Source organism: Cuculus canorus, chromosome 1 (genome assembly GCF_017976375.1).
Source record: "Cuculus canorus isolate bCucCan1 chromosome 1, bCucCan1.pri, whole genome shotgun sequence".
NCBI lineage: Eukaryota > Metazoa > Chordata > Aves > Cuculiformes > Cuculidae > Cuculus > Cuculus canorus.
Window position 1 is genome coordinate 116,054,660 of NC_071401.1, and position 15,042 is coordinate 116,069,701.

Consider the following 15,042-nt stretch of genomic DNA (forward strand, 5'->3'; position numbering starts at 1 on the left):
GGAGGTTTTCCCAAGGCTTTACTTTTTTTTGTTTAAATAAAATCATCAAAGAGCCAAACACCGAATTCCTTGCCCACAACTTAAATTAGAAAAATCAATTAGAATTAGAGCGTCTTCTTCAGGTGAGGACTTCAGAGCTCACTGTGAGCACCAGCTCATACTTATCATTTGTATCACAGTGATTTGTGCTGTGTCGCACTGCACAAATAAATAGTATTCCAAAATCTTGCATTAAAGAAGCTTAAAACCTAGACAGCATCACATGATAAGGCAGAGAAGCAGGCAAGCAGACTGGAGCTCAATGGACTAAAGGAACACAGGAGATAACAGGCACCATTACCCACAGATATCTTACACTTTCTTTCCTTCATATGGCTCCTTTCACACTACAAAACTACTAATTCTGTTACAAAATAGTCACAAACATACTTCAGGTAAATCATTCACACTGTAAGAGCTGCACGCTGTCATTTACTGAATGGTTTATGAAGACCATATGTTTTGTAAATGACAACAGTAGTTGGTCCACTAGATGGTGCTGAGTTAGTGCAATCCCTAAAAATGAAACAAATTTTTTTGAAAAGAAATTGCCTAACTTCAGTCTTACAGAAACAGGACTGATGTTTTATGAAATCAAACTATGAATGGAAGTAAAATTCAGAGCTCAAACAAGTTTTTCCTCTGCCCTCTCTTGCACTTATCCTCACTCTAGTCTCTAGGAGGCAAATCACGCAACTTCAGCTTTGGAAGCCGAATCCCAATTTTCACTTTTTCTAGAGCTAGAAAAAACAGTCCTTTTTGGTTCCTCTCCCCCACAGGTGCAAAATTACTAGAGACTTGCAAATACACATTCAATTAGTAAGCCTGTCGGTACCCATCAAATTCTAGCCAAGTGTCATTTAGGAATTTGAAATTTGGCATCACATGGAAAACCAGGAACTGCTCATCCTACTATGAGGTATTCCCTATCATTAGCAGGAAACAAAATGATCCCGTGGAATCTGTAATATTGTTCTCTCCTATACACCTCTTTAACCTCTGCACTTTGCTAACATAACGAGTATATCACAGAATCACAGAATCACCAGGTTGGAAAGGACCCACTGGATCATCGAGTCCAACCATTCCTAACACTCCCTAAACCATGTCCCTAAGCACTAGGAGAGTATATGCCACCAAAGACCTGACAAACAGCCTCATGAGTGTGAATGCTTCTGGAAAGGATGCATACCATTCAGGCCAGGTAACTGATCAATGGCTGGATAAAGAGAAAGATTGGCCTCTGATTTTAGGAAGAACTCTTTCATGTGAAAGGCATTCCTTAAGATGGCCACCTTCCCACACCCTCCCCCACAAAAAATCATGTTTTGCCATGAATTTTGGCTAAACTAAAATCACAGATTTTTCTAGGACTTTGTTAACACAGAACCATAGAACCAAAAAGACACAGCTTTTTACTTTAAATGCAGATAAATGGTCTTTACAAGAATACAAGAGGTCCTGCTCCTCCCACCTCTGTAGCAAGAAATCTAGGTCATTTAAGGAGCTCAAACTAGTTGAACAACTGCAACTGCAAACTCCAGGAATTGCAGTAATCTCCACAAAACAACTTTACAAACTTTTATATTAAGAAAAAAATCTACAAAAATATCTCCACAAATTTGGAATTCCCACTGTCTGTTGCAACATAAATATATACAAATATATTTACAAGTATACTTATAAAATGGTGGGATGAAGAGGAAATTGGAAGAAAATTACTACTTAACTATATGGCAGAGCTTACCACGTATCATCATTTTCTAAGAGCCTTTTATACAGCTTCCAGCTCATTCTGAGAAGAAGGAAAGGAAAGTGGGATCCTCAAACACATAACAAATTGCTCCATGTCCTAACACAACTCAAGGGGCAATGTCAAGGCCCTTGAATCTCATTAATTGCAGGAGGGCACAAAGGTTACTGTAGGGAATAACACTGCAAGAAGTCAGCAGACACCATGCCCTGTCTTGCTGTATTTCTGTTGCACCGTTCTGTAGCTAATTAAGAGCTTAGCTAGCTCCCCTGCATGATTTTCAGATGTTGCCTTCTAAAACTGAACCAGTGCTGTTAATAACAACACTAATTCAGAGGCAGGATCTTGTCCCACATACACTGGGAGAAGCTCTACTTGAGCTAGCTATGAATTACAGCTATATAGCAGGTTAATACGGCTCACTTTCCTTCCATGTCTTTAAAAACACATTTGAGCAGGCTGAGGTGACTCTTAATTCATTTCCTTCTCTTTGATCCAGGGCTGAAGAAACTCTGCTTAAGTCAGATTAAACCTTTCCACATAGGTTTTGAACATCGGAAGTAAGTAGGAGCATCGGGAGGCATTACGACTCAGAGAAAAATCCTCTCTGGACATTGCTGAATTGAGATGGCATTTGCTGTTGATGCTGTCAGTTTTAGTACTTTCCTTGTTCCCGTGGCAGTGCTAACTGGTATTCTTCTTTGTCCCTCTCTCTGCCTGTGTATCACAGGGGAAAAAAACAAGAAGTATCCATGTATTTGAATGACAAAACAAAAAATCTTATTACTTGATTAGAGGCTTAAAGGAAGTAGAGGGGCTATTTATATCCTCACCAAGAGATTATGATTGCAGGACATAATTGAGACTAATTATTGTTTTTAAATCAACAGGGTCACATAAGAGGAATGGATAGAAGGTGAATATCTAAAAATCAGGAAGCTAATGTTTCTCCAAGGAAATAACAAAAGCTGTAGGAAGCATGAAGAAAGTCACCACGTTTTCCACCTCTACATTCCATTTGAAATACTATTTTTCTCACCACAAACACCTTTTGTTAAGTGCTTAAGAGTAACATTTTTGTGACAAATGTAAAACAGACCAAGGGCTGTTCAAACATCCTTTAGATGCAATATCCACTGGGGACTATAAATCTGCATCTGAAAACTGTAACTAGCAGAGGTACTGCCTGAAATTTGTCTTCTCTGGCTTGCTCATCTACCTCACAGCACAGCTTACTTCCAGTACTAAAGCAGTGGAAAACAGGACAGCTGAGCTTCCCTCAATACAATGAAGTCCACCGATTTAAATGGCATTTTACATCTACAGAGATGTCGTCTATTTTCCTTCTGCATCTCATTTTTTACTGCTGATGCTTCTGCCCCAGAAAATCAAGCAAAGATACTTTCTATTACATTTTCTGGATCTGAGGAGCAAGGTATCATTACCAGAGAACAGCTTATTTGCCACTATAGTTCTTTACAGCAATCATGAGGAGTGAGTAGGGAAGCCCAGCAGCTTCTGAAACGGAAGCGTCCAAATCCAAGAGCTATTATGTCTATTTAGCACCTACTTCAGAACCGTAAGTTAGGTTTGGCACTCCAAATCTTTACTTGAGTATTTGGCTTTTCCATCTTATTGTCAAGTAGCCCAGATTAGTTTGTATGTAATACGTGGCGGGAAGCTAAAAAGTTCTCCCCAATGAAATAAATATTTTATTAAGTGACTTGTTATCAGTTTTGAAGTAGAAACAAGCAGGTCTTTCTTTCTGACCTCTCCACCACTTCCTAAAAGTATTTCAGACTCACATACAGGTCCTCTTGAGTATCCATTCAGGCACCAGCCAGGAAAGTCAGCATTTCAAAAAACAATAACTGCATTCGTAAGATAAGGAAGTCATCTTTTATTAACTGTACTTTTTTTTAAGGACAAAGCAGTACATGAATGACAGCTGTGTGTTAGTACAACACAAAACATATTAGAAAAGAAGGTCCAGCTTTGACAGAATGAGACAAGACTTGACAGGTACTCATTGTCCCAACTGTTGATACTCATGTCTTAAGGTGGATTTTAACATGGAGAAGTAGTTTCTATTTAATTAAAAACAGCATTTAAAAAATTAAGTGTTCACAGAATTACAGAATGGTTGAGGTTGGAAAGGACCTCTGAAGGTCATCTGGTCCAACCTTGCTGCTCAAGCAGGGCCATTTACAGCCCAGGACCATACCTAGACAGCTTTTGAGTATCTCCAAGGAAGGAGACTCCACAGCCTCTCAGGGCAACCTGTGCCCGTGCTTAGTCCTTCTCACAGTAAAAAAGCGTTTCCTGATGTGCAGAGACACATCTTGTGCTTCAGCTGGTGCCATCACATCTTGTCCTGTTACTGAGCACCACTGAAAAGCACCTAGCTCTGTGCTTTTTGCATCTTCTCAGCCTCTCCTTATGTGAGAGATGCTTCAGTCCCTTCAGCATCCTCATGGCCCGCCACTGGACTCTCTCCAATATGCCCATCTCTCTCTTGTACTGGGGAGGCTAGAAATGGCCACACTGCTCCAGATGTGTCCTTAACAGTGCTGAAGAGAGAAGAAAGATCATCTCCTTTAAAATGCTGGCAGTACTTTCCCTAATGCAGCCCAGGATACCATTAGCTTTCTTCATTGCAAGGGCACATCACTGGTTCATGTTCAACATGGCATCCACCATGATGTCGAGGACCTTTTCTGCAAAGCTGCCTTCCAGGTGGTCAGCCACCTTCCATGCTACATGGAAGCTGGACTTTTCATACGGGACTCAACTTTTAAACTACTTTTCTCCCTCTCTTTTCCTTACATGGCTAAAAAAGTAACTTTTCCAGTAAGACATTTAGTAAACTTTAAAGACATTAACAACACTGTTCATAGGAGCAGAGAAGAGAAAATGCGGCAAGTATGTCGTGGAACTCATGTTTCCTTATCTGGGCCTGACAAAGCTGAGAAAAGGTTAAGTCCTGTACAGATATAATGGGACATTAATAATTCTTTTTCTGAGCCACAACAGGCTGGGAGCCAAACTTTGCTCAGTGTTGAGTCTACAGACCTCTGCAACAGAGGCCCAAGTGCCATTTTTATAACAAGCTTGTGATCCAGCTCACTGTACTGAAAAGAAAGCCTCTTCACAGGAGCTACGCTTACACACAGCTCACAGAGATGTGCCCTTGGTAATAATCTTCTGACATAGCACAGAAAACAAAAGATACACTTCAGGATGACAAAAGACTGGTCAAAGCAATAAAAAACAAACAAAAAAACCACCCCCATTATTTCAGGCTGGTGGCTACAATCATTCCTTGTTTCAGATGCTGGGCATCAACATAGGGAACCAGGGCAAACACTTCCAAGAAAATTCAAACATTGATTATCTTCATCATATAAATATGATTAAAACCAAAAGAGTGTGTGTGTTTGTAGACATGTTATCAGATACAGGTTACATAAACAGTATATTGCTTATCTCTACCTGTTTAAATACTGAAACAAATCCACAGGTGGGTGACTAGGACTTCAAAAGGACCATTAGTTAAAGAGAATCATCAGTATTATCCCAGAGGAAACTAACTGCAGATAAATATATCCAACAGTATTTAATGTAACATACACTTGTAAAATAACATAACAGGACTTGCTGAAGGGTATCTTATACTTTATCACAGCATTCCTTCAATGAGTTTTGAAACCTGAATAATATTAGAGCACAGCCAATTTTAATATCAAAGGAAAAATAAATCCTTTATCATCTTATAAGCTCTGATGCAATGGACAGCAATTAACCTTTGGAATCATCAATGCTAAGTTAAGCTCTTTGAAGATGTGAAGCGACTGAATGGGACTACACATTCAGGGTCTTTTTTTGGAGGATGAAGATCTAACACAAAACATGGCTGTGCCTCTGGAAGATGTTGTGTTCTCTTTTCATAAGCTGGTCAAAGAAACATCTACTTAACTCCAAAGGCATAAATAGCCAAATTTTCACAAGCAGGAGCACTTATGTGCTTAACGCTAGTTTTGGCAAGTACTTGGACAGATTAGGGAGATGGGGCTTGGCACTCAGCAATATAAAGGCATCAGGCAGTACACATCAGGAAACAGGCACGAATTTCAAGATGAAGAGATACTGAAAACACCACAGAGCAGGCACTAAATGCCAGCAGAATTCAGCTATCATTACCCAACAAAATGCATTATGCTTGTTTAACACACAGAGAGATTTTCCTTATGAATGAGGAAAAACTCCTGAAGGAAACATGCTAAGTACTTCAGACATCCTAGACTAATATGGTCCTGCTCCTTTCTAATTCGTTATAAATCAAATGTTTTCCTTATCAGTACAAAGATATGAGCTATAATTAGCAACTAGCTGAGATAACCTGTCCCATTTGACCATGGCTGCAAAAGCTCAACCTGATCAATAAAGAAATCCCCAGCTCCCTCCTTCAGGAGTACTTGAGGTCAATGCCTGTTTCTCACCGCCATTTCATTCTATAGTTCAGCCAGCTGACACTGCATGGGATGCACAGTTTTCCTACATGTGCACATTTTTTTGGCTTTCTACATAACCCTATATGTGAGCTCAAGGCTGGGACTTGCATGAGTTTATGTCCAAAGTCCCACGGAGCATTTTAACCACATTCAAAGTCCTACAGCATGACCAAATAAAACTCAAAGTGCTGTGTGCCTGCTCACAAACAACACTATTCAACTGCTGTTCATTTCACTGAGGGCTATTTCTGCTCTAACATATCAAAATATCCAGCTGTTTCAGTAATTCAGTGACTATTTTCTCCCACTTCCCACAGCAGAATACAGCTTTCACATTTGCATGCTCGCTTTCCACAAGCTTTGCTTATAACTTGATTTTGAATGATTTTAGCACAAGCTTTTGAAAAGATTGAGGGAAAAATTCGAACTTCAAGGCAGAGATCTTAAAAAGTTATGTTCTTCCAAGAGGAGATGGCTTTGTAGTAGATGCTATAGTGTGTAGTCTATAGAGATTATCATTACTGTTAGCGTTACCCCAGGGAGGTACACACTGAGCATTTCTTTGAACATTTTCTATCATCATTGCTACTAAAGGAGTACACTGGAGAACACTACCAGAAAAGCTTCTTCAGTCTGAATCTACTAAAACACTTAGATTGCATCTAAATAATGATGACTAATCTTTCATCAGCTTAGGAATTTAAAATGTTATATATAAAACAATAATCATGACAGTAATCATAATCATCGAAAGTTTCTAGAATTTTTGATAGGTATGTAAAAGAAATTTGTACATAGTCATACTTCTCTAAAATCAAATGCCCATTATTAAATGCATTATCGTTGTCACTTAAGGTAAAACAGATACTGTTTTCCAAGTCAGCAAAGCTTTGAAACTACATAATAAAAAGCTGTTCCTAGCATTAGCTTCTGCAAAGCCTGAGATCAAATGAGCAGCTCACAGCTCAGTAACTGATGCAATATGCCGCCACAAAATGAATTATTTGTGTCAGCGCATCAACCTTCTTACTTTCTCACCTCTGCCTCTGTTTCAATACCCAGCTCCAAGAAGACAAAGGGAACTGCTAAGACCAGTAGCTCTGAAATGGGACCAGCAAAGCTCTGGCTTGCTTGGCAGCAGTTAAGTGCATCTCTCCTTTTTAATCTGGTTCCTTTTAAATCAGGAAGGCTTCAAAATCTACTCAAGAACTGGAAGGGAAACACATGAAAGCCACCAGTGCCATTGTACCACGTGGGCTTTGTGATAGAAAATTTTTCTTTTCAAACAGAAAGCCCTAAGCTTCTTTCCACAAACCACCACCCCAAAACATCACCTGTGATTTCAATGGTCTTCTAAGCACACTATTTTATGGAAACCCTAGCTTTTGCCTTAGAATTGAGTAACTCTATTTCTGGATTTGGTGCTAATCCAAATCCAGTCACAGATTTGTTTTGCAGGTTGATTTGTGGGTTTAAATTTTCAAGTCCTTGGAGTAAAGCTCACAGGTTTTGGGAAGTTACATATGTAGTAGTGTTGCTATAAGTAGGAAAAAATGTAGTTCTATTCCAAGCAAATATTTACAAAAAGGAATTTTGGGGAAAAAACTCGTACCTACATAAAAATGCTTGAATTAGTATAAGGCTAGCAGAGACAATGTTTCCACAGGTTGAATCATGTCAAAAGGCAAGTCCAACATTGGCAAGTTGTGGTCAGCATCAGAAAACCTAGCTGTGTGAACACCATACAGTGGAAAAAGAGCTATTTTACCCACACTTGATGCTGCAGCTGAAAGGCCATTACTAATGATTTACTTCGATGAAAATTTTTACAAAACATTGCTTAGGATAGCTCTTATAATTCAGAGGAAGAGACAAGATGGCCAACATATCTTTTTATAAATATTTCTGTTCAAGATACAGCCATGACTAAAGGAACTATGATTTTTTTAACGTAGAAGAAATTTGAAAATAAGTTATTAAAATAGTTACCAACATATGGTGTGATTTTTTTGCAATGGTCCAGCACATCTGTCAGGGAAGTGAGTTGTAGCTTACTAATGTTTCATGATACAAGCTATCTGCCAAGAGATGAGCTCAAATGTGGGAAAACAGTATTGAGTCAATACTGCAATGAGTTTCAACTTTAAAGGGTATACCTAATTAGGCAAAATGAGACCAACGAAGCTTTTGTAGCTTGATGAAATTTCTTACTCCTTTTGAGGCTAGACTCTGGCTGCTCCTGCAGCATACTTCTGTTATGCTTCTTCAGTGCCCTTCTAGAGCACTTTTCCATTTGCTACAACTACTCCAATCACTTTTCATCTTCTCATTATGCTAGTCAGCAATGCTGCTGAGAATCTAATAGCTTAAAGGGACTTGAAAGTTTCTATTATGTCAAATAAAACCTGTAGCTTAAAAATAATTATCTAAAATCCCTCATATTTTGCTATGAATCCTTCTCCCCTTTTTTAAAATAAGTCAATAGGCAGTATACTAAAAAAAGTCAATAGATAGTATACTAAAAAAAGAGCTGGCCTCTCACTTTTTCATAAGTTATTATTGACAATGTGGATCAATACACTCCACAGGCTAATAGTGCAGAAAAAAACATACATAAATGCTGAACAAAAGGCTAAACACGTTTTTTATATCAGACCTATGAAAGTTTTTGTTTGTACTCTTAAGTAAGAGTACACTGCCTTGTCATCTTAGATTTAAGGCAATGTCAAGTTGGCAGTGCATCAAGGCAGACGACCTTCTGAAAAAGGAGGCTGAAATTTTGTCACTTGCATCCTTCTGGTTGCACGTGCTGCTGCTTCACTGCAGTGAGAGGCTCAGAAATGGGGCTGCAATCATGGTGGCACCTGGAGTGGAGACAGCAAAGGGAGCCCAAACCTGCTGGCTCCTTCCAAGAGCACCTGGAATCGAACAGACTGTTCCTCATAGGGTGAGACACTTGGGCTCCCTCCCTAACACAGCCAGCAACCTCTTCCCATCAGCCTGCGCAGGATTATACCAACAAGAAGAAGCAACCATAAGATGTCAAGGCAATCACACCACCATGTTAAGAATTCACAGTGATCACCATTTAACAAAAAACAGTACTGTGCCCAAGTTTCTGACCCAGGGTGCTCCTCTCCAACTATGGAGAGGACACGGGTAAACACGGGGTAAAAAGTTTCCTTTCACACACATTATGGTCCACACATGTTAGTGAGGTATAGGCTAGCTTGTCTGGATAGAAGCATCCCTCATAAGTAGATCCCTTTAGATTTTGGTCTGTGAGAATCGATAAGTAGATAAGAGGTCAAGGAGCAGATAGATACTCCACATACAATTGTTTTAGGAGTTGGGCGCTGAGAAGCATATGCCTCATTAATCTATGCTCCAAATTCTGCATCAAAACAAAGGAAAAATAGTTCAAGCAACCACTCAGCTTTAAAAAAGCAGCTGATAAGCAGCTTTTTTTTTACCCCTGGTACTGGCCAGGTGTAAGGATGTGCACAGAGACATCATAGGGAAGTCTGACCTTGAATCCATCTACTCCCAATCAAATATTAAATACCTGGAAGGGCTCTGTGGCCAAGTTGACAGAAACAACAGCAGCATCAATTCTACTTGAATTTTCTCACTTGCTTTCTGAATCTTTTCTCCTTTGACACAGTGAAAATTGCATGGTTAACATGCCTAAGGCTTGGCAGTACAGTAATAGGAATTATCTGTACCTCCCACTATAAAAATAAATAAAAAATACTGAATTTCTTGAAAAGTGAAAATTCAGTAACAATTCATATTTTACAAAAGACGTGCTTCCCAAAATATGTATACTTTTCTTGCTATTCTTTAAGCATGAAGGAGTCTCAAAAGAAAAAACAAGGTACCAGAAAGCAAATCAGAGGATCATTTTGCAAAGCATGAGGAAAAAAACCCAAAACACTGCTCACTCTAGCTGAAAGCAAATAAATGCAATGGAAAAAGATAGGATTTAGAAAAAAAACAAAGAAACACAAAAAGTTATAAAACCTAATGTAGTTAAATCAATGCCACCACAGTCCTTCTATGCAAAGGAATCTCAATAGCAGGCATTGTTCTAACCATTTTTCTCTTGTGAGTTGTCTGCATTCTGCCCGCAGTCCACCTTATGGGAAGAGGTATTTCCCTTCTGACTGTCTTGGATCCTTCCAAGTTGAAAATTAGTACCTGATAGTTTTCAATCATGTATTTTTTTTTTTAATCATGCTTGTGGTTTCTCTACCTCAAATCATTATTTACTCTGTGAAGTAATCCTAAAACAAAGGCCAGATAGCTACTGCTGAGTATGTTTCAGATCTGCAAACCTCACCCTCTCCATCACCTGCACATTCACCTAGGCATTTGATTATTTGTGCAAAACTATCCTAAGGTTCATCTTCTCAGCTCTGCAACAGGCTTGCTGTCAGCATTTCCCTCTGCCGCAAACAGGGTTTCCAGCAAGCAGAGAAGAATCTGAGAGGAAAAAGCATATTTTTTTTTCTCTTCCTTTATCAATGCCCTGAAACATCTGAAGAAACTCCAACTCCTTAGTTATCCCCTTCACCCTAACAAGTAAGAAACAAAGTATTTGGTGAATGGAGGTTTTGATAGTCAACTTGCAGATGTGCACAACGCAGCTTCCACTGACACCCTGCTTAGACAGGCACCTGAAATCATGCATGCAATACCCTGTACTACAGAAACATGTTTTTCCTACCTGCCCTTCATCAAGGCTGTGAGGTCCACAGCTAACTAACAGGCAGTGTCCTGCCACACTTCCAAACTGTAGTCACACTTACTGGACCTCCTAGTTGCTGGTTTTAGCAGCGTTTGTTCCCAAAGAAACCAGCTAGATTTCACCAACAAAGGAAATCATAACCTGTGACTGTAATGTCTATAATGTGTGCAGAATATTATTTCCAGTGAATGTGCTTTATTAAGTTGTGGTGAAGACCGTGCGGTAATCATCTCAAACCCACCCACTCCCCAATCCTTTACAGCAGCTACACCTCTAAAGGGCATAGAGGAAGGACATATTTACCCTTCCATAACACTGAGTGGGTAGAAAAAGCTGTACATGCTTTAGACAGAAAACGTTCAGCCCTTCTGAATTAGGCCAGCAGATTGGTAAATGGAAAGCATCAGTTTTATGTGCCATCAGGTGGCTGTGGTTGAATGGACATCTCCCCAGCTGATGATAGGCTTTTGGCTGCTCCATCTGTTTTCCAACTGCGTTCCCTACTGATAAGGGAGAGGACAAGTGACGCAGATGAGATGAATATAGCCTCCTGGATCATCAACAGGTCTTTGTTACCTGGAGACAAGACCTATCATTTCACTGATACCACAATAACATAGGTGTGAGGGAGGAGAAAGCTCACTGAAAGTATAATGCTATTAATCCTTATGATTTATGCTAAAATAAGTGACTAACAGCTCCTTTGAGGCCCTCCCTAGTCTGTGCTCCTCACAGACACAGCTTTTTAAATTTCACAGATGCCTGTAGCCAGCCCTGGTACTAGCAACTGTCTCCTGCTGTAGGAGGATGAGCTGAAGAAGAAACGCACTTTTACCAACAGGAGAAATCAGTATCACCTTCATCTCTGTAAAGTTTTACTTTGCCTGCCTTTCTTAAGCAGTATGCTGAAAATTAGGAGGTGTGTCGGCAGCACAAAGTGCAAACTATACATAAAAAGAAAGTTACCATCACACAGACTCTTACTCAATGATGCATGGATATAGAAATAGATAAGACTACAATACAAATTCTTTGTTGGTTTTACAAAAAAAAATCCCTCCATTTCTTAAAATAATGCTGCGGATAGAAAACAATGCATGAAAGGACCACTCAGTTACAGTTGAAACCTGGTGGATGGGCTCACAGCTCACAATGATTTTCCAAGATAATATAACAATATAGGTACTTTCCAGCTATTGAACAAATTGCTCTAAATTTCAGCTGCCCTCTGCAGAAAAATCTGAAGGGCTAGAAAACACAAAATAATGTTCCTATTCTTTTTAAAAAATTAATATATGAATTACATTCTGGATTTTTAAGCTGTAGGCATTGCTTTCTGGAAATACAGTGTTGCTATAAAAGTTAAAAGCAGTCGCATGCACTTTAAAGCCTGTCGTTAGTCCCAAAATGGGTACCAAAGAGTAACAGCAAAAGTGTGCAGGCAGAAGCAATACAGAAGTTCAGTCTTTCAAATATTTATGCACATATTTATCTTCACAGCACAAGGACCAGGGCACAAAACATCTGCATTAGTACTAGACAACATTTATGCTGACCAGGCATCCCTCTCTATTATTATTATATACATTGTCGTAGCTTCCTGAAAGTCCAGGACCCCATTTATAAGATAACAAAGAAGCACAATTGACCGATTGCTCAGGAATACAGCCCAGCCCAGCCTTCAGTGGAAGACTTCAGCTCCTCGTGAAGCTACTGTAGCTCCCAGAGCGTAAACCCTGTCCAACGAGCTCCCCAACTCCAGGCACGCAGCTCGCACCTTTGTCACAAACAAAACTTGATACATGGTTTGCAGGAACAGAGAAACTACCTGGGTAATACACTACACTGGCTTTAGGGAATGTGCTCACTACATGCCACTCGTTTTGACATAGTCCTGAACAGCAGTATCAGAAATTATAGCAGCTGCACAGACTTGGATGCTTGTAATTTTAGATTTCGATGTGAATGGTTGAGTAAACAGCAATTCCTTCAGAATAGCCTGCCTCAGTTAGATGCGTGCCTTCCAGCACAGAGTGGCTGCACTTATGCTGTCATTGAAACTCTCCATAAACACATATCTCGGTGTGAAAGTCATCTGCTTTCTCTATATACCTGTCAAAAATTCCATGTGGAAAAGGCAATAGTGTTTTACTTAGCATGACATCTTCTGCGGTGCATTATGGTCTTGTAAACTGCATGCATGCCCAACTGCACTTTTATGCTGTTCTTACCTGTGTTTAGGCCATAATTACCAATTTCCTTCTCTAAGTGCTGCTGCCACCTATATCACCACTTCTCCCACAGCAGGAACACAGAAGACAGGTCTGCCAAGCTGTTATTTTGATTGTGGCAAGAGCTTCTACCCATATACCAGTAGTTTTTGACACTGTGTACTTGGAGCATTACCGTTTCGCAACAACCGTAGAAGACAAGGTGTTCGCTACACAGCCCGTATGTTGGCCAAGCACACAAGCCACTGCAGTGCCAAGCTTAAGTATACCATCTACAGAAGGGCAAAGCCTTTGTGTGCATCTTTATACCACAGCACCACAAAACAAGTGAGAGGTATCTTATTTCTTTCATAAAAGTTAGATGAGTCATCTTGTGTTTTCTGCAGAGAAGTGGCATTTGCACACTTTCAACAAGTTAGAAACACCCACAACTCAGCCACAAGCACATCCTGCTGTGCTGTGGCTCTCAAAGCCATCATACCTTATGGGGCTCCTGGAGCACCCATGACGTAGAGCCCTTCCTACCCACTGTGCTGGGACAAGAAGAATGCAACCACGCTGGGCACCTGGCAGAAGCACTTCTGAAAGCCAAAACAAAGTCACATCTATTTCAAGCCATCTCTTAGGGTCAGGAGGTGTGCTAGGATGGCTCAGGATCTAGCCCCCTAAGAAAAGATCTTGTCATTCTGTTGGGGTTTTTTTTGCGGAAACAGAATGATTTTTCATAGTCTCCAGCTTCTGTAAGAACATGCACTAATTAGCACACATATTTTAAAAAAAGCTCTTATACTTAATTATTCTGAGAAATCATGAAAACTAATTATTAGTTCTGGAATCGTTTTTTTTTTTTTTTTTCCTTTTTGGAGCCAGATGGTGCCCTCCCTAAAATACCAAGGCTAGAGAATTATTTATGTGGGCTTTGACCATGTCTGAACAGCTCAGGGAATGATGTATGTTTTTAATGCCCTGATACTGACAAGCAGCCTTTTTACTCTAAATTAATGGGAAACAAATGTTGCACAGTGAAGATAAAAGTGACTTTGCAAAGTTTCATTCTTTAGAAGTTGCCTGTTTTTAAGGGCCATTGCAGAAAAGTCAGTTATTGGCTTATCAGGCAGAAGAGAGGGACGCCGTGGCATGCACATGTGCTCACAACACGCGTGGTATGGGTTGTATGTGCATGAGGGGGGAATCAATGGTATTTGGGATAATGTGTCTTATTTTAGGTTGGTCTTAAATGAGTCCTACAAAAACCCAACACATTACAAAACCCCACAACACAAAACCAACCAACCAGAATAACTCAAGCTACCTGCCAGCAAAATAACAGCTTTTTAAGGTTGATTTGTTTTGTTTAACCTTTTGATATGCCTTCCCCCCCTCCTCCTCCAGATCTTAAGTGCCTTTGATAAGCAAATTCAGTCTGAAAGATAGATATTCACAGCCTAAACCAAATGCATAGAGTTCAGGGAGAGCCGAATGACTGGACTTTGAGGCCCGGTGCAGGCAATGATCTGAACAGAATTTCCCATGAACATAACTGCTATTTATACTTGTTTTAAAACAGCAAAGCAAAAGTCTGCAGACACACAACACCTTGCCCACCCATGGGTGAGAAGGATTGCCAGCTGCAGCAGAGGCAGGATGGGTAGGAAGAAGCAATGCACAGCTGGTACAAAGAAGTTTTGAATCAGGTGACAGACCACCAGGCTGCTGAGTTGTGAGAGAGTTTCTACAACACTATTCACATTACACTTT

General features: G+C 39.9%; 1 protein-coding gene across 5 annotated transcripts in view; it reads right to left on the reverse strand.

Annotated features, from left to right (window-relative positions):
- Nucleotides 1-15,042, reverse strand: part of ALCAM (activated leukocyte cell adhesion molecule) — a 119,414-nt gene that overhangs the window by 33,333 nt on the left and 71,039 nt on the right. Inside the window, exon 1 of one of the 5 annotated variants that reach the window (XM_054086912.1) lies at nucleotides 1,787-1,839. The exons of the other annotated variants lie outside the window; for them this stretch is intronic. Within the exon in view, the coding sequence (XP_053942887.1) occupies nucleotides 1,787-1,799 (13 nt within the window). The 5' untranslated portion in view covers nucleotides 1,800-1,839. Of the gene's footprint in view, nucleotides 1-1,786; nucleotides 1,840-15,042 lie in introns of those variants that run through there. 5 annotated transcript variants of the gene reach the window in all.